Source organism: Eleginops maclovinus, chromosome 4 (assembly GCF_036324505.1).
Source record: "Eleginops maclovinus isolate JMC-PN-2008 ecotype Puerto Natales chromosome 4, JC_Emac_rtc_rv5, whole genome shotgun sequence".
Classification (NCBI taxonomy): domain Eukaryota; kingdom Metazoa; phylum Chordata; class Actinopteri; order Perciformes; family Eleginopidae; genus Eleginops; species Eleginops maclovinus.
The window spans coordinates 36339357-36366342 of record NC_086352.1 but is presented as its reverse complement, the minus strand read 5'-3'; the positions used below and the strand labels follow the sequence as shown (position 1 = coordinate 36366342).

Here is a 26986-nt window from a genome sequence, read left to right as displayed (position 1 = left end):
AGATCCAGGTGATACGGTGGGCTGGGGTTAACTTGGTTGGTTCTTGGCTAATGGCTGCATAACCCCAAAAAAACAAACAAACAACAACATCGACCAAAATCTGATCTGCTGATTTTCAGACAGGTTTTTATAGGGATGGATCAGGGCAAAAAGAGAGGGGGTCTTTGTTCCCGAGACTTCTGAACACACTGGGCAGACATTGGTCTGCCCAGTGTGTTCAGAGACAGTATGTATAACAGACATGAAAAGGTGGATTCTGTGTAATAGGGGAACTTTACAAGCTCCAGAAAAAGCTGGTAGGTAGATTCTTTTGTCAAAACAATCGCTTATGCCTGGTCATGCTAAGCTGCCTTCTGCAAGCTATGTTCATATACATTTAATCTGCATTAGGAGGGAAACATCATCCCACTTGGTTTTTCATGATGTCATGACATTTTTTATTATGTGACATCACAAAGCACTTGGTTAAAAAAGAGTGGAGCAAGTGAAAAAAAAATCAATGAAAATCAACACAGCTAGAATTAGGAGAACAGGTATCTTACTTTTTCAAAATGTTTCTGCAATATCAGTGTGCTTGATCAAAGCCACATACAGTGACGGAAACAAGCATTTGATCCCCTTGCTAAACATGCCTTATAAGCCTGGTTGCACAGCAAAGGGGCCAGATGTTTCTTGTAGTTGTCACCAGGTTTGCACACATCTCAGGAGGGATTTTGGTCCTCTCCTCTCTGCAGATCCTTAAATGATCACAAGACCTGTCTCTGGTCTTGCCCTCTGTGGAGAGGTTGTAATCTGATTTATTGACTGTGGACAGGTGTCTTTTATCCAGGTAAAGAGTTGATATTAGGAGAAGTTTCTTAAAGAGAGAAGACTTATTTAACCGGTCCGTGGGAGACAGAATCCTTGTTGTTGCAAGAGGATCAAATACTTATTTCCCCCAATTAAACACAAATCAATTTATATCTTTTTTTAATGTAGCATTTCTGGATTTTCTTTTTGATATTCTGTCTCTCACTGTTAAAATAAACTTACCATTAAAAGTGTAGACTTCTAATTTCTCTGTAAGATGGCAAACTTACAAAATCAAAATACTTATTTGCTTTACTATATCTATCTGCCAAAGGGCATTTATTGTTGTCAAACTTTATTTGCAACTCATCAGTGAGCCCCCCCACATACTCATCATAGTCAGGAATACACACTAGTTTATTCTGCTGAACTCCCACACACTCACTTCAGACAATAATTCCCTCTTCCTCTTGCTATTAAACTTCCCTGTCCCTGCTGTTAAAGTTCTCCTCGTGTTGTTGGTGTGTCTGCAGGTCCGTGCCGAGCGGAACCGGGCCCGTGATGAGGTGCGTCAGCTGAGGCAGCGGCTGGACTCCCTCACCAAGGAGCTGACCAGCGTCCGGCGGGAGCGACAGGAGCTGGCCTCTGAAACCGAGACACTACGGCAAGAAAAGCTGCGTCTCCGTGGCGACCAAGCTCCTGACGCTCCTCCTCCATCCGCCATTTCTCCATCTTCCTCCCCTGCACATGCTCCTGGTGCTTCCTCTTCCTCCCCGTCCATACCTCCTTCTTCCCCTGCCTCTTCCTCCTCCTCCTCTCAGGTCCACAATGACGGCCAGCCGGACAGGGTTGGGGAGGGACCGCTGGGGTCTCCGGAGCCAGAACCAGTGAGGGACGTGGACCTGGACAGCCAGAAGATGGGTCTAGAAAAGGTGAGTGTGTGTGAGAGTGGAACACATGTTCTCCTGACCTGTCACATCCCCATGCACAGGAAACATTATGCTCTAACATTAATGCTTGTTCTGAAGGCCATCTTTCTTCTAGTGCCACCATGTGGTGTACAACCCAAAACTCATCATGTCAACATGTTTCAAATGTATTCTACAATGTTTTGTGTTATTATGAGAGAGAACAAGGGTCTTTGGGGAGATTTGCTCCTTCAGTCTTAGATTTGCTGGGCTGAAGGTACCCACAGGGACAGGAACAGGCATGCTGTTTGATATGCGGCAGAAGTTTAGTCATCTTGACCTCTAACAGCAGAGCGCCTTCACTGGTCAGTGTTCAGTAGCACTTTCAACACGCCATGGGGCAGGACAGGAGGAACAGAGAGTTCAGAAGGGAAGCCATTGTGTGTTAAGAAATCACATACAGGTAACCTTTACCACTGTTCTAACTACAGATAGATAAAGCCTTTAATGTCATGGTATATAAAGTACATGAAAATACCAGTACCAGCAGTGCTTAAAACACACACACACACACACACACACACACACACACACACACACACACACACACACACACACACACACACACACACACACACACACACACACACACACACACACACACACACACACACACACACACACAATTTGAACAATTCTTAAGATACATGCAATAAAATATAAGAAGAACAGGACAAGACGTGGAGTTCTTTGGTGAATAAATAAAGCAGTTGTGCAATACAACAAATGAGGTAGTTGTATAATATGATAGGATAAAGATGGCTGTATAAAAATAGTTGTTATAAAATGACCAGTGGTTTGAGTTTATGATGCGGGTTGCAGAGTCACTGAGTGTGTTCTGTTCAGTGTATGTCTCTGGGAAAGGAACTGTTTAATATTCTGGTGGTCGGGGTCTTGATAGCTCTGTATCGCCTCCCTGAAGGCCGGAAGGGAAGCAGGTGGTGGGAGGAGAACTTGGTAATGAGGGGAGAGAGCAGCCGATGATCGGGCCGTGGTAATGAGGGGAGAGAGCAGCCGATGATCGGGCCGTGGTGGTGACCCTCTACCAGATAAGAGTTGTGCGGAGGTTTGGTGTTTCTAACTCGCAGATCTGCTACTGAAACTGGAGTTATGGTTCGTATTGATCCTCACAGGCACCTGAAGCAGCTGGTCACAGCGTGCTGCCCTTTCTCTGTAATGCAGGGTTACTTTGTCTTGTTTTAACAAGGGCCCAACTGTACAAAGCTTTTTGGCACGGTATTACTCCTCACATCCTTTGAAAGCTCCATTTACATTAAACTGAGAAAATGTGACTTAAATGTTCTTTATTTTTGGATGAATTCACTGAAATATAGTTGTAATCAACTTATTGAATCAACTGTGGTTCAATAACCGGATTTCTCATTAAGAGGTGAGGATTGGTTATGATGGGATGTTGTGGTGTGGGAACTTCCTGGCAAGATTTTACAAAGAATAGACTCACGACACGATTATTATCAATCACACACTTTAGGCTGTTGATCCTCTAAACACAGATGTTAAAGTTTTCTTTGCCGCTCAGCGCTCTGTCCTCTGCTGCTAGAGACAGTATGACCTGAACCTCTGTGAATGTAGGCCACACTGCTGGTACATCGCTCAACAGGAGTGTGTGTGTGTGTGTGTGTGTGTGTGTGTGTGCACGTGCGTGTTGGCGTTGGTGTTGGTGTTGGAAAGTGGTGTCCTACATTGGGTGTACACCTGGATACACACACAGCCAGTGACTCAATAATAGGACACCTCTTTCAACCAACCAACACACACACACACACACACACACACACACACACACACACACACACACACACACACACACACACACACACACACACACACACACACACACACACACACACACACACATCCCAGAGGGCTCAGTGATGCTGCAGTACTTCTTCTCTGTCAGCCTGTGGAGTGTGGAGCGTCCTGAACCAGAGGCATTTCTTCACAAACACACTGACACACAAACCCCCTTTCAGAAACATTCTCAGTCCTATGAGAGGACGGGGTAATATTTCAACCTTCAGCCCCTCTGACATGCTCTTTGGAGGCCATTTGAAACTAAAAAAGAGCAAGCCTAATTCAAACAGGAAGTTCTGGAAGTTAAATGACTAAGTCCTGCCCTACTACAGAACTTTACTCAACAGTATGTGGTCCTGGGGTGCACTGTGCAGGGGTCACCATACCCCCCTGTTGACCTGTGTTGTCTTCTCAGCAGCTGGCGGGGGCCTGTCCCTCTCTCAGGTGTAAATCATTTTATTTTTGATAATTGCTTCAAAGCTTCAATGCCGCCAGCAAGGTCATGATTTCCACTGGGGCAAAGAGACACATTCCCCTCACTTTATTGTTCAAATTCCCTCTCCTTTCTCCCGGTGTCAGGCCCCTCAGAGCGGTCCACCTGCCCTCTCCCTGGCAGACAGTGCTCGGGGCAGCTCATAAAATACTGTGGCCTCAATGCTGCCGGGTGAAAAAAAAATCTGATTTAGACTCTTTCCAAAATAAGCTTTACGGCCACTGAGGAGCCCCCCCTCTACAGGTACACCTGCATCTGAGGAACACTGACTGACTCACCAAACTGATTCTCCTCTAGTTGTACAAACAGTTTATTAAATATCTCCATTTGGGGTTGAAAACAGAAGGCAGTGCTGATTATCTGCCACTGGTCCAAACATATCTGGAGAACTATGGGATGGATCTGAATGAAATGAGTTTTTCAGTGAATTTACCCTAATGGCTTACACTTACACACACACCTAGAGAGCTATTGTCAGCCTCAGCTTTCTGTTGACACTAATGGAAACCGCTGGAATAGAAAATGTGAACTTAAATGTGTATAGAAAGACTATATGGAACTTACACACACACACACACACACACACACACACACACACACACACACACACACACACACACACACACACACACACACACACACACACACACACACACACACACACACACACTCATTGGGGCTGTAGCGTTGACAGTAAACAGTGATACTGTGGCTAACGGGTACCCACACACAGCAGAGCCTTATTTCCTGTCTCCTCCATTGTTCTGCTTCTCATAGGCTGAGTACTTCCACATGTGGCTCACTTTTGTCTAACTGACATCTGTTACCCAGCGGGGCCCTCTGTCGGGGGGGGTCTGTAATGACAGCAGCAGCACAGCTCTGATTCACTCTCCTGCAAAGAGTCATAGATGTTAAAGAATGTCTCATGCTTAACATCAGTCATCGGACATCAGGAGTCTTGAGTTTTTTAGGGAGGTGTTGCTGCTCTTTGTTCATTTTAAGGTTATATAGCATCATCCCAAGGCCTTCGGAACATTCTTAAACCACACATTTGGAAATAATCCAGACTTTAGTGAATGTGAGAATATGCCCGTCGTACTTTAGAACATTCAGCAGTGTAACTTGTGGAGCTGAAGTGTTTGATCCATTTTCAATTGATCTCAGACTCAGGCTTTTTGACAAGAGATACTTCAAACGTTTAAAGGTGCTATAGAATGGAAAACTGTATTCACCTTGGCATAGTTGAATAAGGAGAGCTCGGTACATCGAACAGACATACCGTGAACCTCAAACACCGTTGTTTCCTCCTTCACGTGCACTTACTTCTGTGGGTTCTGAGGCAGCCATGGGTTGCTCCTTGTAAACCAGCCAATCAGAGCAGAGCTCCTCATCATTTTTATATGAGCCCCCAAATAAGGCAATTCAGCTTGTTTCGTTCTAGGACCAAATCATAGGGTTGTAAATGGGCCTGTAAAACCGCATCTGGACATTTTTTGGATCAACCACAGTTATATACCTTCTTTGTAGATATCAGAGAACAATTTTTAAAAAACAGATAGATGCATTCTAAGGCCACTTTAAAAGTATTTTGCTTTGGATGTGAATGTCTTACTCTTTAGTCTACTGACTGCTGACCCATGACCTTTGACCTTCCTTCCTTGAGGATGCTGTGAGTGGTTTTGGTCAGTTTAAGCAAACAGCTGATAATCATTCAGCGGGTCCACTGGACTGGGACTCACGTAGGACTGCAAGTAATGATTATATTCATTGTTGATTATTGGATTTGTTATCTGGACTATGAAATGTCCGATAGTTGTGAAAAACGTAAATGCATGTCTCCCAAAGCCCAGATGGTGTCCTCATGAGTTTGGTTCGCCCAAAACCCAAAGATACACAGTTTACCTGTATGAAGTTAAGAAACCAGAACTCATTATTATTTATTAATAAAGGTGATTTATTAGCTGAATTTGAGTTATTAATAATAGCACCTGAAAAGTGTAATTCAGTAATGACTACAGCAGACTGCATCTGGAGACAGCTGTGATGTTTCTGAGTCTTTGTGAAGGAGCGCCCTCTGCTGGTGTAACCTTGTATATCAACAACAGGTGTGTGTACTGTACACTGGAATCTAGACATGCCAGGACACAGGAGGGGGGCTGCGGGGGGCAGCCTACCAGAGGCTGGATTCAGGAGGCATTAAGCTGTCAGGCGGAGGAAAAGGCTAGGTGTCTCCGTCTGTTGAGGAGAACACCTGAAGATATTCACAGTGAAGCTGCTGGATTCACACAATGCGTGAGGTGACTAACTCCATTAATTGACCATAAAAATAGTAATTTAATAGGTAACCACTGATTCACCAAAGTCAATCTGGGCCAAAATGATACTGAGTTGAGTTGGGTTGGGTAGTAAACGTTTCCCATACTGCCACAGGTCTGCTGCGTCTTGGGTTAATGACTACAGGAGTTCTGTGCTGCTCTAAACTCCCCCCACCATAAAGACTCCCTCACAGGGTCCATCATGTCTCACTCTTCAACCTTGGATATCTTTACTACTCTCACGGCACCTCTAAAGGCACCTCGGTAGCTATCTAGAGGAAGCATTATGCAGCCTGTGGGAGACCCCCCCACTACATCTGCCAGGGCTGTAGGATATTTGGTGGGGAAACATCAGGATTTACGCTGATGGATAGATTCACTATGTGGGAAGAAGGAACCGCTACATTTCCAGTATGATTTCTGTGGAGGCTGTTCAAGGAATGACATGTGAAAATGTTTGGTCCTGAGGGTTCTGAGGCAGGAACCTGAGATGATCTGCTCCAGGAAAACTGTTTAATTTGCAGGCCTACAGTGTGGAATAGACACACACACACACACACACACACACACACACACACACACACACACACACACACACACACACACACACACACACACACACACACACACACACACACACACACACACACGCACACTGTTAGACGGCTTCCAACCCCAGGTGAATATTTAATGTTTATTATATTAATAATGACAGGGTGTATTTATTGTGGCCAAACTGCTGCTAATCAACAGGTTTTACACACAGCTTTAAAAATAAATCACTGCAGAGATTCAGTGGACCAACAGAATCACTTGCAGGCTCGCTTATTCCAACACCAAACTAACCGGTCGTGAGGAATTCCCTTAGACACATGAATTAGCATATTTTGCACATTTCTGCACAATATTACCATATCCACCGAGCTTTTAGTTCTTTCAAAGGTAAAATATTGCCATGAAGTGCGATGTCTGTAGTCCATGGCAGATCCCCCTCCTGTTAGGAGACAGATATGGGCAGCAGAGATACTCATTCCACCAGAGTGGAAGAATCTTCATTGCTTAAAATGTATTTTCATACATATATATATTTTATTTAGAATTGTCAGTAGTTTATAGAATACAATACAACAAAAACAAAAATTATTAGGGACATACCTATAAATAATAAAACCAGAAAAAATGATAATGCTGAAGTGGTTTTCCACGGCTGTATGAATATATTTTTTATACCTCGGGATTGTGGGAGACAGTATTTCGATCTGTCTGTCTGTACACACAAACTGAAAGATTGACAATAAAGTTGACTTTGGTAATGAGAGATAACGCGTTGGAGAGACAGGAAGGAGGCTGCAACACTGCTACTGTTTTTTAAATGTTGTATTATTCTCTCTTTGCTTTTGCACTACTGTACTGTTAGTGTGTTTTCTCATAAAGTGTTTGTATTTCTTAAATGAAACACTATAGCGTGCTCCTGACACACCTGATGTCTCCCTCTGTGAGTGTTTCGTTAGCGTAGTGCTAACGGCTCGCTAACTGACAGCAGTTTATTAAATGTGAGTCTGCCAGAGGGGAGTGAACTTTCATATCGTTCATTCCCTCCTCCCTCTGTGTCTCCGCCAGGACTTGGAGGTGCTAGAGTCCGTCCTGCGCTCCAGGGCCCCAGACGGTGACCCTCAGGAGTCCTGGGAGAGTCGGGGGGGTGTTAACTCCTCCACCCCCCGCTCGTCCTCTGCTCTGAGCCGGCAGGAGCGCAGCAGGCAGCTGTGGGAGGACCTCAGCATGGGGGAGGAGGACTCGGGGAAACTGAACGCTCTGCAGCTCCGCCTGGACGAGTCTCAGAAGGTCCTGCTGAAGGAGAGAGAGTAAGAGAGACATGCCATCCATCACTCCATCACTCCATCACTCCATCACTCCATCACTCCATCACTCCATCACTCTATCACTCTATCACTCCACCATTCCATCACTCTATCACTCCATTACTCCATCATTCCAACACTCCATCATTCCATCACTCTATCACTCCATCATTCCATCAGTCTATCACTCCATCATTCCATCAGTCACTCCATCACTCCATCATTCCAACACTCCATCACTCTATCATTCCATCAGTCTATCACTCTATCACTCCATCATTCCAACACTCCATCAGTCTATCACTCCATCACTCCATCATTCCAACACTCCATCACTCCAACACTCCATCAGTCTATCACTCTATCACTCCATCATTCCAACACTCCATCATTCCAACACTCCATCACTCCATCACTCCATCATTCCAACACTCCATCACTCTATCACTCCATCAGTCCATCATTCCAACACTCCATCACTCCATCATTCCATCAGTCTATCACTCCATCATTCCATCAGTCTATCATTCCATCACTCCATCACTCCATCACTCCATCATTCCACCACTCCATCACTCTATCACTCCATCATTCCATCACTCCATCACTCCATCACTCCATCATTCCATCACTCCATCATTCCAACACTCCATCATCACTCCATCACTCCATCAGTCCATCACTCCATCATTCCAACACTCCATCACTCCATCACTCCATCATTCCATCACCCCTTATCAGTCCATCACTCCATCACTCCATCATTCCATAACTCCATCATTCCATCATTCCATCAGTCCATCAGTCCATCATTCCATCACTCCATCAGTCCATCACTCCATCAGTCCATCACTCCATCACTCCATCATTCCATCACTCCATCAGTCCATCACTCCATCATTCCATCACTCTATCACTCCATCAGTCCATCATTCCATCACTCCATCACTCCATCATTCCATCATTCCATAACTCCATCATTCCATCAGTCCATCACTCCATCATTCCATCACTCCATCACTCCATCAGTCCATCATTCCATCATTCCATCACTCCATCATTCCATCAGTCCATCATTCCATCAGTCCATCAGTCCATCATTCCATCACTCCATCACTCCATCATTCCATCACTCCATCACTCCATCAGTCCATCAGTCCATCATTCCATCACTCCATCACTCCATCATTCCATCACTCCATCACTCCATCAGTCTATCACTCTATCACTCCATCATTCCAACACTCCAACACTCCATCACTCTATCATTCCATCAGTCTATCACTCTATCACTCCATCATTCCAACACTCCATCACTCCATCATTCCATCAGTCTATCACTCCATCACTCCATCATTCCAACACTCCATCACTCTATCACTCCATCAGTCCATCATTCCAACACTCCATCACTCCATCATTCCATCACTCCATCAGTCCATCACTCCATCATTCCATCACTCCATCATTCCAACACTCCATCAGTCCATCACTCCATCATTCCAACACTCCATCACTCCATCATTCCATCACTCCATCACTCCATCATTCCATCACCCCTTATCAGTCCATCACTCCATCACTCCATCATTCCATAACTCCATCACTCCATCATTCCATCACTCCATCACTCCATCAGTCCATCACTCCATCATTCCATCACTCCATCACTCCATCACTCCATCATTCCATCACTCTATCACTCCATCAGCCCATCATTCCAACACTCCATCACTCCATCAGTCCATCACTCCATCAGTCCATCACTCCATCATTCCATCACTCCATCATTCCAACACTCCATCACTCCATCATTCCATCACTCCATCACTCCATCATTCCATCACTCCATCACTCCATCATTCCATCATTCCATAACTCCATCATTCCATCAGTCCATCACTCCATCATTCCATCAGTCCATCACTCCATCATTCCATCAGTCCATCACTCCATCATTCCATCACTTCATCACTCCATCAGTCCATCATTCCATCACTCCATCATTCCATCACTCCATCACTCCATCACTCCATCATTCCATCAGTCCATCATTCCATCAGTCCATCAGTCCATCATTCCATGACTCCATCACTCCATCATTCCATCACTCCATCAGTCCATCACTCCATCACTGCATCACTCCATCACTCCATCACTCCATCATTCCATCACTCCATCACTCCATCACTCCATCACTCCATCACTCCATCACTCCATCATTCCATCACTCTATCACTCCATCACTCTATCACTCCATCACTCCATCAGCCCATCATTCCAACACTCCATCACTCCATCATTCCATCACTCCATCACTCCATCATTCCATCACTCCATCACTCCATCATTCCATCATTCCATAACTCCATCATTCCATCAGTCCATCACTCCATCATTCCATCAGTCCATCACTCCATCATTCCATCAGTCCATCACCCCATCAGTCCATCATTCCATCATTCCATCACTCCATCACTCCATCAGTCCATCACTCCATCACTGCATCACTCCATCACTCCATCACTCCATCATTCCATCACTCCATCAGTCCATCACTCCATTATTCCAACACTCCATCACTGCATCACTCCATCACTGCATCATTCCATCATTCCATCATTCCATCACTCCATCATTCCATCACTCCATCACTCCATCATTTCATCACTCCATCATTCTATCACTCCATCACTCCATCATTCCATCAGTCCATCATTCCATCACTCCATCATTCCATCAGTCCATCACTCCATCACTCCATCATTCCATCACTCCATCACTCCATCATTCCATCACTCCATCACTCCATAACTCCATCATTCCATCAGTCCATCACTCCATCACTCCATCACTCCATCATTCCATCACTCCATCACTCCATCACTGCATCACTCCATCACTGCATCCCTCCATCACTCCATCATTCCATCACTCCATCACTCCATCAGTCCATCATTCCATCACTCCATCAGTCCATCACTCCATCACTGCATCACTCCATCACTGCATCACTCCATCACTCCATCATTCCATCAGTCCATCACTCCACCATTCCATCATTCCATCACTCCATCATTCCATCATTCCATCATTCCATCAGTCCATCACTCCATCACTCCATCATTCCATCATTCCATCAGTCCATCACTCCATCACTCCATCACTCCATCACTCCATCATTCCATCAGTCCATCAGTCCATCACTCCATCACTCCATCAGTCCATCATTCCATCACTCCATCAGTCCATCTTTCCATCAGTCCATCACAACATTATTATTCATCATTCTCTCTGGGTCACCGGCACCAGAACAGTTTGATGGATTTTTTGAAAACCTGTGTTTTGTTTTTGTCCCCCCCCCCCCAGTGATAAGCTGGCTCTGAGTAAGAGCATCGAGAGGCTGGAGGCTGAACTCACTCAGTGGAAGTTAAAATATGAGGAGCTCAGCAAGACCAAACAGGAGACCCTCAAACAGGTGAGACCTCCAGGACCTCAGGTCAGTGCTGAAGACCCAGCATCCTGTCTTTCTGTTTGGGCAGCAGGGGGGCCACGGATATGTTTGTGACAGCAGGAGGAATGCCTTGTTTAGAAAAGGCTCTGACTGCCTCAAGGTCTCAAAGGGTTTGGGGGGCCTTTATTTACTGGTGAAGCCTCTGAACCTCCACAGGAAGTACAGCTGCTTTCTCTCTCTTGTAGAGGGCCCCATCTTCAAAGCCCTCTCCCTGCTGTCCTCCAGCAGCACTCAAAGGTGTATGATGGACAGTGACATCCTCAGAGGAAGCATGTTCCTCAGAAGACAACAGGCCTGCTTTCTTTTCAACCAATGGGTTTATTATTGAAATGTATAAAAGCACTTTTTAATGTACTTGTTTCATTTCCTTATTTGCTCAGAAACACCAGATTGATGCACTTTACTTGAAAAGCCTGCAACCTTTAAGTTACTTCACCAGAAACATGATGGGTGCGCTGGAAGTGCTCCACCACTGGGGGGCAGCACAGAGCTGCAGGGAGTAGAGGGAGAAAGGGACACAGACACAGGGGTAGTGAAAAGGCTGGCAGAATGACAACTAAAGACAGCGCTGGGACAGAGAGGAGGGGGGAGGTCAGGGGGTTAGGGGGATGTGTGGATGGTGAGGGAGATAAGGGTGTCGAAGAGATGGAGAGGAGAGCAGGATAGGGCGAGGCTCAGGCAAAGATGCAGAGTTTAGATAAGGGGTGGGGGGGGGGGGGGTCATCCTTATCTGCAGCTCGTGGTCCTGATAGCTCACAGCACAGCTTTGCTTCTGACCCCCCCATTTAGGAAGCAAAGGAAACTCAATCTGTGATGTGAAGCAGCGCTGGAGCTGAGATATGAGACAGAGCTCTCTTCTGGAGGGATCATCTGCTCCATCTCTAAGACCATATAAACATTCATACAAACTCTGCATTTATCCCTTGCTGTTGTTGTCAGTATTAGAATTAAGAGCAGGTAAGAGAAGACGTTCTTGTCCTGAAACGGCCGAAATAAAAAATATATAAAACAGATAGAACTCAACACAAACTGCCGCTGAGCCCCCGACAGCGAGTATTAGGCATGGGTTAAAGACAGATCCGGCTGAAGTCATTTCTGTGCATTTATTGTCTTGATGCCAGATCATAGTACACACATTGTCTCCTCTTCTTGCGTGCCTCTTGCATATGGTAAAAAAACATCTGTCCCCCGTTGCACAAAAGCTTTCAACACAAAAGCATAAAACAAGTTATTCTATCGGCTTGGATTACACAAAAATAAAAAGGTAGATTTACAATAAACATATTTTTTAATAAGTAATAAATAATTGATATTAGTCTGTATATGGCTCCATCATCTCGACAAAAAAATAGCTTAAATTATACATGTTTTGTTTCATAATAATTGCCATCATTGGAATAAACAATTAATAGTTTTAATTGAAGCATTGTGAATAGAAGGGACGCAAACAGCCGAATGTCACAGGGAAAATTCAAGATGCAAAAAAGGACACATTCATTATATTTTAAATAAATTCAAAACGTGTAAACATTACATTACATAGCATTCAGCTGACGCTATTATCCAAAGAGACTTACAGTAAGTGCAACAAACCATAAAGATTCAAGCTAAAGACAACATAAAAACATGAAAGAAATGTGGTACGGTCATAGTGAGTCAGAAAAAGCTTGCTCTACGCTTCATGGTTGTAGGATTCACGGTATAGATATAGTTAATACATCAGTCATACGATCGGTGTGTTTCATAAGCCCGTCTGATGCATCATGTGGTGTTGATATGGATCCCTGCAGCTTTCCTCCAGCACTGCTTTCATTTGTCATTGTAGATTCTAAAAACAGGAAGGAGGCTTTCTAATCTTTAAATACGGCTAGATATATTCAGCTTCCCCCCCCCCCCCCCTCTTCCTCTTCCTGACTCCATGCAGCTGAACCTGCTGAAGGAGATGCATCAGGATGAACTGGGCCGCATCTCTGAAGACCTGGAGGACGAACTGGGGGCCCGGACCAGCATGGACAAGAAGCTGGCCGAGCTCCGATCTGAGGTGAGGAGGAGGAAGAGGGGGAGAATGGAGGAGAAGAGAAAGCTAGTGGTGGTAGCTGTATTTAGTGTGGTCCAAGCAATGGTTTTGTTTTTTTTACTTATAAAATAACCAATATTTAGTCATTATCGTTTCCTTTCCAGTGTTCTCCTGCCCAGTGTGTGTTTATGCTGGACTCACACTGAGGTCAGCAGCCTGAGATCTGACGGTCCAATCATAACCCTTTTTCTTAATCAGTGTTTGAAGTGAACTTCATAAATGGGAGAGCCTTTCCCTTAAAATCCCATATGGCTGAAGCTGATGAGGAACTTTTGTGTTCAAATCTCTTCAGCTCGGGGAAACAAGAGACTACAGCTCCGAAAAAAAATGAAGAGACCACTCCAAATGTTTCTTAAATCTTTATCTCTACATGTAGAATACAATAAAATAAAAATAATTTAACTCAAAGACATACCTGTAAATAAAAAAACAAGAGAAAATGATAATGCTGAAGTGGTCTTTTATTTTTTCCGCGACTGTATATTTCAGGCCAACAAGAAAAAAGCACTCACATTCAGGAAACCATTGACTTCCAAAATAGGGAACAGGAAGTGACAAAATGCTGGGACATTCCCGGTCAAGGTCTCACTGCTGCACCACTCTACTCTTTCCTTCTGCAGAATGAATACTTTAACAACTTGAAGTAAATGTAGGTGATAATACTTGTGTACTTTTACTCAGTAAGTAAAAATAACTCAGTTATTCTGACCTCTCGTTGTTGAAACCAGATGGTGTTGAGTTGCTTCAATTAGAAAGCTTCCCTGTAGGAACACAGTGTGTTTTCACTGAAGGTTGATCAGCAGTGTCCTCAGCCACTCTGCTCTCTGCCTCTGTCAGATGGAGAGGCTGCAGGTGGAGAATGCTGCAGAATGGGGACGCAGGGAGCGCTTGGAGACGGACAAACTGGCCCTGGAGAGGGACAACAAGAAGCTGAGGGCCCAGGCTGAGGACCTGGAGGAGCAGTTGGCCAAGAAGCGGCGTCAGGCTGCCTCTGCGCTCGACACAGACCTGAAGGCCATCCAGAGCGAGCTGTTCGAGAGGAACAAGGTGGGCGGGACTTCCCAGCTTTCACAGTCCCTGTACCTGTGTTTCACCAGGAAACAGACCAGCTTAGGAGAGTTCCACCCCCCACTCCGGTGATCATTTGACACTTTAATAAGGTAAAAGCAGAAATATAGACCCATTGCAGCCGCTTTTCTGCTTACTAGTTTACAAAAGAAAATCTTATGGTACACAGATTTTCCCAAAGCTTGTTTATCAGTCATTTGTTTCTTGTCTTTAAGGAAATGTAACACATCAGACATTTCAGTGCGGGACAAACATGAATGAGTCAATTTAGCCAAATATCATATCAGGTCTTATGGTTCACAGCATATTGTTTATAGTAATAATAATAATCCATACTTTGACATTATCATAGAACAACAAAATACCTGGAGATTAAAAAAATACATGTATTGTAAAGAGACCTATGTTCACCAGGTGGGGTTGTTTACCCAGCATGCACGTCTCTGGCAGGAAGAAAAACTGTGTCACATGCATCAGGTAGACATGGGTCTGCAGATCGTAGATATAGATATATTGGAGTGGCCTTTTTTATACTCAGTACTGAGCAGTGGTGGAATATAACCAAGTACATTTACTCGAGTATTTCACTTCACTTAATATTCTCACATTATGTTATTGAACTGTTACTCTATCACATTTTGTGGGCAAATGCTGTGCATCCACTGCATTTATTTTACAGCGTTAGTTACAACCTACTGAAATAAAATATAATCAACTACAAAGTGATGTTATAGTGTCATAGATTCAACTCCCTTGCAGTTTATATAGTTTAGTGTCTATAACACCAGCTAGAACATAAAGTGATGAACACAGTGTGATTACAGATCTTGAGTATACTGTATATGATTGTGAAATTGGCTATTCCACATAATAAGTACTGATTCTGCTGGTACTTTGAGTGTATGTGGGTCGTAATACTTTTGTACGTTTAGTTGAATAGGATTTTGAATGTTGGATCTTTATTTGTATCCGAGTATGTTTACTGTAGTATCGCTGAGTAAACATACTCTGAGTAAAAGATGTGAGTACTTTATTGCAGTGGCGGTTCTGGACCAATTTTACTTTGGGGGGCCAGGCTGGGGCCAGTTATTTTACGAGAGGGGCACAATAAACGCATAGAATAAACATAACAAACATTAATTGGTATTTGTTTCTGTACAGGTTTTTATTTCAGTGACTTTAAGTGTCAGTTTGTTATTTCAGTAACAACATTGTTTCAGAAGCTATTTCTTTTTAGTTTAGGTACTAAGTTACAATTGTATTAAATTACAGACACAGTATTTGCTGCAAAGCTGAATCTAATGAACAGTTCAGTCTCTGCTGTCCATCAGGGCTTTTGAAGTTTCTCTTCTAGAATTTCACATTACAGGAACAATATCCCGTGATTTCTGGTGGTTTTTAGTCTCTCAACATCTAGGTTTGAATCTTACTTTAATTAAAAAGGAAACTCTGGTCAGAAAGGACAAGTGTTGTTTTTTCTGCGTGCCTCAGCCTGCCAGTGGCAGTGTACCACTATAAGGGGTCCGACTAGAATGCGCCTATCGCGGCATCACTATAGCCAATAAATTGTAATATTATAAACTTTTCTTTTGGAGAAAAGAACCGCCCCTGCTTTATTGCACATGGCCCCAGGGTTTTCTCAGTGAACACCAACACACGGCACACACCCTGCACCTCTGTGTGATGGCCCTGCTGCCTCAGGGGAGGGATACCTCAGAGCCCAGGTCTGGACCTAAACAGTGGGAATAAGATGAGCTCTGGTGGTCCGGCTCTGTCAGCACCAGCAGGCTGGCTGCACTGATGATGTGTGTGTAAGTGTGTGCTAAGTGTAATGGCTTCCATTACCACCTGTCCTGCACAGTTATTTATGAAGCTCTCAGGCTGCTGTGTCGCTGCAGAGAGCACCGCACACCCACACAGGGAGGGAATGTCACTTTTCAAATAGAGGTAAAATGATTTCAAACGTTATATTTTTGAAGCAAAGCAACGTGGTGAACACATTCTGAGTGTGAGTGTGTGAAGAGGAGTTGGTAGGAAATGCAGAAGAGAAGAAGGGAAGGGTTGATGAGGAGAGGATGAATATTAAGAACAGAAGTGCTGTAGAGGCAAGCTTTATTTGACGTATCATACATGTAAATGTGTGTGTGTGTGTGTGTGTGTGTGTGTGTGTGTGTGTGTGTGTGTGTGTGTGTGTGTGTGTGTGTGTGTGTGTGTGTGTGTGTGTGTGTGTGTGTGTGTGTGTGTGTGTGTGTGTGTGTGTGTGTGTGTGTGTGTGTGTGTGTGTGTGTGTGTGTGTGTGTGTAGGAATATATGAATATATGCTCTTTAGTTTAAATGAGCTTTGCTTATGAACATATAAATTTTTCTGATTCTGTTTTAAGTGATGAATGTATACAAACATTGCTTGGCATAAGCCTGTGTGTGTGTGTGTGTGTGTGTGTGTGTGTGTGTGTGTGTGTGTGTGTGTGTGTGTGTGTGTGTGTGTGTGTGTGTGTGTGTGTGTGTGTGTGTGTGTGTGTGTGTGTGTGTGTGTGTGTGTGTGTGTTCACATGTTGTGGATCAGGTTTCGAATGATCCTGCATATGAAGTGTAATTGTGAGAAATCACCATGGTGTGTTCACGATACCTGCCTTTCTCTTTAGGGCTCACATCATTTTTCTATTCTATTCTCATATGATTTTATATTTAATTCATGTCTTATTTATTTTAATTTGGAGCAAATTGTTTGGCCTTTGACACTGAGCTATATTTAAGTCTAAGTTAAGTTTAAAAATGAAAAAAGTCTGTGTCTGCCAATATTCGTCTAAAATCTTCTAACAGAAAGGATGTGTCACAAACAATGTACATCATTCTTTTACTTAAAAAAACTAAAACGTTCAAGTTTTAAAATACACAGAGTATGGTACAAACATGATTAATAAAGGTGAGGTGTCCCCCCCTGCGCTCGGGGCTTCAGATGAAGTGGAAGAGGGAGAACCCTGACATTGGGATTCTCATTGGATTTAAAATTAATTGAAATGTTGTCATACTGAATGCACACACACCGGAAAAGGTTTATTTTTCATTTGATAAACTGATTGTATTCCAACATTGGCAGCCACGGACCTATAACATGGAACCAAATGTTTTGAACTTTTCTCTCAACCAATCAGAAATCAATGACATTATGATTAAGGCTGCACTCTTGCACTTTTGCACAATAACTTTGACCTGCACTTTCTTTCTGAACACATACATGTGTGTATTTTTAACAATACTCTCGTTACTTATCTGTATATATTTATTTTTTCAAATTTTTTATTTTTTTATGTTTTATTTTAAATGTGTGTTTCATATCCCTGTGTGAACCTGTACTGTTTCTGCTCTTATCTGTTGTTGCTTATACACTCACATTTCCCCACGGGGAATAATAAAGGTACATCTTATATTATCTTATTAGTAAAAATACATAAATAGTTGGAAAATATCTAATCCCTGTGACAGCCTGTAATAATCCCCTGCCTAGAGGAATAATTTCTTCCTGAGTAAATGACCCGCTCAATCTGAATTTGCTATGTTTTTAGAGGAAACCGTAATCAGAAAGGTTAGCACGTTTTTAATAATGGTATTTTGTCACGCTAAGATATAGCACAGTGTTCATCCTCACAGTCTCTGATCTGAACAATTTGCCGGAGCGTCCTGTGTCAGACGTTAATGATCTGATGTTTTCTCTCACAGGCTGCTGTCTCCCCTCTTTGTTCTCATGCTAACCTTTTATTGTCCTGTAAATACTCCCCTCCAATTACTTCCTACCGCCTCTCTCCTCATCTGTCTCCTCTTCCCTGTCTTCAGACCACACCCCCCTCCTTTTAATTATTCCCTCCTGCATTACCCTGCCGCTCTTTTTGTTTGATCTTGCTCTTGGTTAGTATTTGTGTGGCGTTCGGGTATTTTGCCTTCATTATCAGTGAATGTCCTCTGTGGGGGAGGGGAGCTTGCGTTAAGAAATGTGCAGTTAGTTAAACACAAACGCACCTTTTCTCGTCTTATCAAACTCACTCCGTTTCTACATACATATAGCACTCAGTGAGAATAAATCAAGAGGTTAAAGCTGATGATAGCTAAAGGAATCAAATATTTATAATAAAGATATATGGTGGATCAAACCAGGTTCAAATGACAAGTGATCTGCACTTGTCTTTTATTGTTTCTGTAGATCTCATGGTATCGCCCTGTAAATGTAGAATGGTTTCTTGGAAGCTGCTCTGTTGGGGGGGAAGGGGCATTAGCTGAGACAGCAGAGAGTACATGGAATTGGAGTGAGTGACAATGGTGCATTATTGATGATGCCATTAGATCATGTGTACTCTTTCCTCAGCCCAGCCTGACCCTGACATGTGGAGGAAAGCTCTCCATCGGCTCTAACCTGACCACAACCACAATGACCCCCAACAGCCTGTTAAATAGTCCTGGAACAACTTCTGTGGAACGCTTTGGAATTCATCCAAGTGTCAGCATGCAGGCACGTCCACTTAGAGGCCATTACAGCCTCTCAGCAGCTCATCCTTGATTTCAGATCGATGTTGCTCTGTTCAGAGGGCAGAGAGGCTCTCCTGTACTCTCTGAACAGCAGCAGAACCTCTAATGAAGACTGCTGCTGCCTGCTGGAGTCAATCTGCAAACTCCATTTGCTTCCTCCCTCCCTGACCCAGTTATTTCTATAAAATATAAGTGAGGTATTTGTCATTCCTCAGTTAAGGGGTTCAACCAGGACTGTGTGTGAAGGTGTGTCAGGCAGAGAGCAGATGAACGCCTCACACACATTCATCACCTTCCCTGTTCGGGCTTATTGCCACTAATTACTGGTCTTCCAAAAAAATCTATCGAAAAGCTCCAGCTTATCCAGAACTCCGCTACCAGACTTTTAACCAAACCCAGAAAGAGAGAGAGCACATGACTCATGTTCTAGCTGCATTACATTGGCTGCCAGTGTCTTTCAGAATTGATTTTAAAATCATTGTGCTGTTTTTTAAAGCTCTTAATGGTTTGGCACCCATGTACCTCACTGAGTCACTATCATTTTATGTCCCAAGACGAGCCCCGAGGTCCTCCTCAGCTGGCTTTTAAAATAGCCCTGAAGTCCCCCAAAATGAAATGGGTGAGGCCGCTTTTATTCACCGTAATCCAAAACTGTGGAACACCCTGCCAGGAGACATCAGAGAGGCAAACGACAGCTAAAGACACATCTTTTTAGATTGGCTTTTCATTCACAACACCCTCCGTTAAATGTTTTTTTAGTCTTTATCATTTACTTACTTTTATATTGTTTTATTTATTTACCGGTAGTTGGTCTTAAAAGGTTTTAACTTTTGTTATTTATTTAACAGTTTTATAATTATGAAGATTTTATTAATTTAGACACAAACACAATGATTAAATGAATAGCTTGACTCTGGTTTTGGACAGATTTTGGTTGATGATTTTAGTTATAATATTTATTTTCCAGGCAGTTATGTATCCAACTGTTAGATGTCTTAATTCATAATAGTTTCTTAAAGAAGTGGATTTAGTTTGAAGTTACAGCTTTTAGCTAATACAGTCACATATGGATCTATCAAGGATTCTGGTGACAGTCGCCAGCCATCGCAACAGTTGTTTGCTTTATCCCAAAAATGAAGAAATAATGTCCTATGGAGGGAAATGAAGGGATAGGTCTATGACCCCGAGCCCCTGTACATAATACAGCGTGACATTGAAACAGCTATGGCTGAAATATGGTCTTTGTTACCTCCAATACCTTTCTGAGTTTGTAAAACGGTTTATGAATCGGAGGAGCTGATTGGTGCACACACATCTCTCTAAGCCTGTCCTATCCGTCCCTCTGCTCTAGGAGCTCGCTGATGTTCGCCACGTTCACGCTAAGCTGAAGAAGCAATTCCAGGAGAAGACAGTAGAACTCGCCCATGCCAACCGGAGGGTGGAGGGCCACGAGGCTGAGGTGAAGAAGCTCCGACTCAGGGTGGAGGAGCTGAAGAAAGAGTTGGGACAGGCGGAGGATGAGGTAGGGACCTGGCTCTGCATGTATTTCTGTCATTGCTTTTCTTCATTTATTGTAAACGTCTTGCTATTCCACCAAACCAAAACTCCACTAATCATCCCCACCATCAGTGAGACCGCCACAGAATAAAAAAGGTTTATCTGATAGAGAAGATAGAAAGCTAGGAGCCCTGTGGGGCCACCATCTGCCATTCCATATTAGTATTGTAAGCCAACTAGCACACCACATAATCTGCAGTGAGGACTGTCATACATGGGATCGTCATGCACAGAGATGTCAGACAACAACAACAGTGTGTGTGTGTGTGTGTGTGTGTGTGTGTGTGTGTGTGTGTGTGTGTGTGTGTGTGTGTGTGTGTGTGTGTGTGTGTGTGTGTGTGTGTGTGTGTGTGTGTGTGTGTGTGTGTGTGTGTGTGTGTGTGTGTGTGTGTGTGTGTGTGTGTGTGTGTGTGTCCGTCCAGTTGGATGAATCCCATAACCAGACCAGGAAACTGCAGAGATCTCTGGATGAGCAGGTGGAGCAGACTGAGAACCTGCAGGTTCAATTGGAACACTTACAATCAAGGTAAGACACACACACACACACACACACACACACACACACACACACACACACACACACACACACACACACACACACACACACACCCTAACCCTATTAAAGTGCATGTTATCTGGATGGTGCCCTGGTCTCAGTGTTTCCCCTGCCGTTGAGGCGTAGCCACCCAGCCTGATTACCCGACGGAATCACATCTTGGTTTCACTTCAGTCTGACATTGTGTTCATTTCAGCCTGATTCCTGGAGGGTTTATTTTGTTTTGTTTCCTCGAACCAATCAGTAGCAATTGATGGGTCTGTGCTGCTCATGTCATTTGAAGCAGTAGTAGAAGGGGCTGGGAGCCCCACCATTGAAGTAGCATGCCTTTTTAAGATATGCTGTACAACAGCTGTGTCCATCACACAAGTTTCACTCTACTTTAAAGGTCCCCTATTATGCAAAATGCACTTTTTGATTTTGGGAGTGCAAAGGAAGCAGCTGAACAGATGGTCTGTCTGCTGTCTGAACCTCAGGACAATTTGATGACGGGCAGGAAGACACATGCAGGGACCGCACTGAGAGCCTCAACACCTCCCGTTCAATATCCAGATTTATTACACAGCTGAGTTGAATACTCGACTCTGATTGGTCAATTTGGACATTCAGCAGTTGAGAATACTTTAAAGGTCCCCTATAATGCAAAATGCACTTTTTGATGTCTTTTATAAATAAATATGTGTCCCTGGTGTGTAAGGAGACTCACAAGGTGTCAGAAAATACAACACTCTCTCTTTCCCTCCTTACGCACATCTGTAAAAACGGGGGTACAAACGAGCTGATCCAGATTTGCTGTCCTTGTGACGTCATAACCGAAATGTGGGCTGGCTTTACATTGAACTCCTGGCAACGTACCACCCACGTCCCAACCTATCGTCCCCAATATGCAGTTGGCGAGCTGAATCGCCTCCAAGCTATGTGTCTCTTTATTCAGCAGGATGTCTGCAGGAGGGACTTAGAGTTGTTGTTTATATAATACATATAATGTCTCTGTTCTAGTGGTAAACACTGAGAAGTGTTTCAGAAATAATGCTGGATGTGGTTTGGCCAGCAGCAGCTAGTTCATTTAAAGCTACAGTCACAGAATCAGCACTTCAGGAACAGGGCTGAAATAGAGGGGGATGAGGCATGCTACAATGGGGGATCTGTTTGGTACTTTGAGCAAAACACTTCACAGACAAGTTTTATATAGATATGAGACTTACAATATATTGTTCAAATATAGCATAATAGGAGACCTCTAATGTAAGTATATTAAGGGAAAACTGGGGGAACACAATATTAGAAATATTTGATATTTTGGCAGTAAGATTCACTTTACCCTCACCTTGGCATACCCGATTATACCCCTCCAAACATGTTCACATTTTCCATTATTTGAAATAACAAATAAACACGCTCCAGTGAACACACCCACTTATAGAGAATGAGGAACTCAACATAAAAATCATAATGATACAGAGTCAGCATGTGACCCTAACCCCTGTCAGGGGAGGCCTGCAACAGCCAGGCAGCAGGTGTTCCTAATCGTACAGGCAGCAGGATGGCAGCCAGCGAATTTGTCAGGAGCTATTATCAGCAGCAGCAGAGTGTGTGTTTGTTGTTCTGAATGATGTCAGCAGCAGCAGAGTGTGTATTTGTTGTGCTGAAGGCTCTCAGCAGCAGCAGAGTGTGTGTTTGTTGTGCTGAGCGATGTCAGCAGCAGCAGAGTGTGTGTTTGTTGTGCTGAGCGATGTCAGCTGCAGCAGAGTGTGTGTTTGTTGTGCTGAAGGCTCTCAGCAGCAGCACCAGCGGCTCCGATCCGCCCTGAGGGGTAAACACGTGTCAGTCACTCACCGCTCACACTGCTCCGAGTGAAACGTTATCACACAGTCCTGAGAGAGTTTTTAACGTGATCCTGTAAGATGCTTGAAATATATAAAAATATGAGCAGGTGAGAGCTGGTCAGTTAAAACCAAGCCTAAAAACATTCAGATATTATATATTTTTTCGCTTACTGGCTGTCTATCTCCTACCCAACTGTAAATAAGTATAACACCACATCACTTTTAATGCTTCACAATTATAATGGCAGATTTATGAAGGCTGACGGTTAAAATAGTTTAAAATCAATGTTTGTTTTTTTATATTATATATTTTATTTAGGATTACAGCGCAACAAAAATATTCTCCTCTAGTATCTTATCAAAATGCACCAAAACTTTGCAATACCTTAGAAAGGCTCAGGCCAACATGGATTTTTTTTTTGTTCTTTAAGAATGAGTAGAGCCATTTGTGTGTGTGTGTGTGTGTGTGTTGCCTGTCTATCAGCTCTGCACAGTCCTCAGCTCCTCGCTCTCTCTCTCTCTCTCTTTCTCTCTCTCTTTCGCTCCATTTTCTCCACGTCGTTGCTTCGGCACCCAAACAACCAATCAAAGAGCTCCCAGTAGCAGGTTACCCTAGTAACAGAGGGCACTTGTTGCTCTGCTTTGTGGAGTAGTGACAGGCGTGTTGGCATGGTAACAGCTGAGACACTGACACTCAAGTGTGTTCTTGTAGAAGGTGTAGCGAAAGCTTTTCTCCATTCTGGATGTGTTTCATTCAGAGACTGCTTGACGTGTGTGTGTGTGTGTGTGTGTGTGTGTGTGTGTGTGTGTGTGTGTGTGTGTGTGTGTGTGTGTGTGTGTGTGTGTGTGTGTGTGTGTGTGTGTGTGTGTGTGTGTGTGTGTGTGTGTGTGCGTGCGTGTGTGCGTGCGTGTGCGTGTGCGTATGTGTAAACTACTTAGAGAGTCGTAGAAAAACGGGTTTAAAGGGGTGGTTTTTTCCCAAACTGACACTATACACTAAAAACAGAGCGCTTTAGAAAAAAACACTTTACTATCGATATGTAGAATTCAATAGGTTGTGTGTCCTTACATGACAATGTAACAGATAACTATGATGCCATGCAATAGCCTCTAACAATATGATTCTGAGAATGACTTTAAAAACTGGGCTGAAGCTAACATGAGGAGTGTATTACCCAGTATGGCTTACAGTAGACCTCTCGCACGCTCCCTGGCCGATGGACAGAGGACTGTCTGCTGAACCAAGACTCAGCTGCTCTCTATCCAAATGCTACATTCCAACAGCAGTGACCTTTTTTAAAGTTCACAGACTTGAGTTCAGCAGGAGATTTTAGGCTCAACTGATTGCGTGGATTCCAGTTAAATGATTTTTCCAGCAGCCTTTAAAATTCAAATTGACATGTTGTCCCCTGAGGGGTTGCCTAAGGTCTCGGCACTAACACAGTTTTAACTCCACAATGTTCTCTGATACACACACAAACACACACACTGCCTTTCAGTCTGTGAGCGTCTTGCTCTCACTTGAGTTAAAAACGACGGAAGGAGAGGTCGAGTTGTGAAAAACAAAGAAAGTTTATTAAAAAATAGCCAGGTGGCAGCAACTGAGGCAGTCAACACAAAAAAGTAAACAATATAATCCTCCTCTCTTTCTGGAGGCAGCTCCGTGTCCGTTGGGCCCCCTCTCGGGACCCAGCATGCTTTTATTTAGTGACTGATTCTGATCAGCTGTCTGGCTGAGCCACTCGCTTCTCTCGAGCAGCCAGGGCTCTAACTTCCCACCCCCCGACTCTTCTCTGTAGACTGTTTGTCAGCTAAATAGGAAAGCTGTTTGTGGAGGAGCTGCTGTTTGTGGAGGAGCTGCTGTTGTGTTCCAACATGTAATGATGCTCTCCCTGCCAGCTGCTCTGACCCTGACCTACTGACTGACACCTGTCACTAAAAGAGATTCAGAGGAGAAAGGGCGCCAGCGCAGGGACAGGACAAGCAGGAGAAGAGAAACACTGGTTTGGAGAAGCAAATTCAAAAACCAGACTCCTCAAAGGTCAGGAGACCGAGCTGCTGAGGTGCATTAGTGGTTATATATGGTCGAAAGAGGGTAACATTGTGTGTTCATCTTAAGATGCGCTCTGACGTAATATATGAATGTCCTCCATCATCTTCTCCAGTCTGACGTCAGCTCCGTCATTCACTCCTTTGCAGTTGTGAAACATTGTTTTAATTGATCCTTTTGGTCCAAAAACAATGGCCGCCTTTGGTCATTTGTCCCGCCGCTGCTAAGGCTCCAAACACAAGTGGATCAGTTGTGAACATCAGGCATTCCCAGCAATACAGTTAGCAGTGCTCCTCGGAGGCTGTGAACCAAGAGTACCGCTCGTAGTTAGTGAATTGAAAGTGGCAGACAAACCCTTTCCGCGACAGGCTTGCTAGCTTCACCAAATCACTTTCTCCTCCGCTGTCATCTATTGATGGTTGAAAAACATCTTTAAAATCTACACGCAAATATTTTACCTTGTGCAGGTAGCTAAGGCCGTTACAGATGCGGTGTGCCAGCAGCTCGCTACACATGCTAGTGTTTCCTAGCGCTGACAATCCAATCAAAGGACGTGAAAATGCAGACGTCATCGTAGGCCTGCACGGCTGACTCTGCAGACCTCAGGCAGATTTTACCCGGCAACACATCCTGACTGAAATATGATTGGATAAAAGCTCCAACATTAACAACCATTACTGGACGGAGCGTAACCGAGGGCAACACAGAGAAAAGCTTTGACATGAAGAGAATAGACTATTGGAAATAAATGAATCCATGTTAATAAAAAAACTATATTAAAAGGTTAGTCAGGGACTCTGATAGAGTTTAGACCAGCGGAGAGGCCTTGCCTGGCCCCCCCACTAGAGAAATGTAAGATTTATTTAGAGTAAAATCTGAAATACAAACAGAAAACAACAATTATAAACAATGTATTTCAAAAGGCTTGAATGAATATGGTGTCTGAGGCGTTCAAATGAAAGTTGCTCACTGGCTGGACTCGAGCACTAATAATCATAAGGTCCCCAGAGCATGTGTTTATCTACTGTATGTCACACTGGTCAAATAAATGTAGCCATTTTACAACTTGAAAGACCTAATGATTTTAATAATAATTCAATCGTACTGTGTAGCTATTTTACCTAAAGAAATAAAATCTCTTCATTTATAGATGTCTTTTTCCCAATGTAAGTCAATGGGGAAAAGTATTTTTGGGTCCAATGATACAGACTGTAGCTGCCCCTGACGCTCTTCTTCTGGTCAGAATTAAACCACGCATCGACTGATGCTTAATGAGAGTGATGTTTATTTTTTCCAAGGATATTTAATGTCTTCAGACACAAAGTACACCAAACACCAACACCAAACACCGTGAAAAACTGAAATGAAATAAATATAACAGTCTTAACATCGTCATCTTCCAAACAAATGAATATCTTAGGCCAATATCTTTTACAGTCCGTGAATATCCATGTGGCCTTCATGAAACTTAAATATGAAATCTTACAGACTATTTAAACATAAAATGTACAGAAAAAACAGTTTTCATACCGTGTGCGCCTTCTGACCGGAAAATCAGGAGCTGCTAAGGCTTTACGGACA

General features: G+C 43.5%; 1 protein-coding gene across 1 annotated transcript in view; it reads left to right on the top strand.

Moving 5' to 3' along the window:
* The window catches only part of ccdc102a (coiled-coil domain containing 102A), a 53772-nt gene that overhangs the window by 22663 nt on the left and 4123 nt on the right, over nucleotides 1–26986 (top strand). The window contains exons 3-9 of the mRNA XM_063880478.1: nucleotides 1323–1721; nucleotides 8001–8242; nucleotides 11609–11717; nucleotides 13678–13794; nucleotides 14668–14877; nucleotides 20768–20938; nucleotides 21396–21499. Coding sequence (XP_063736548.1) covers nucleotides 1323–1721; nucleotides 8001–8242; nucleotides 11609–11717; nucleotides 13678–13794; nucleotides 14668–14877; nucleotides 20768–20938; nucleotides 21396–21499 — 1352 coding nt within the window. The remainder of the gene's footprint in view (nucleotides 1–1322; nucleotides 1722–8000; nucleotides 8243–11608; nucleotides 11718–13677; nucleotides 13795–14667; nucleotides 14878–20767; nucleotides 20939–21395; nucleotides 21500–26986) is intronic.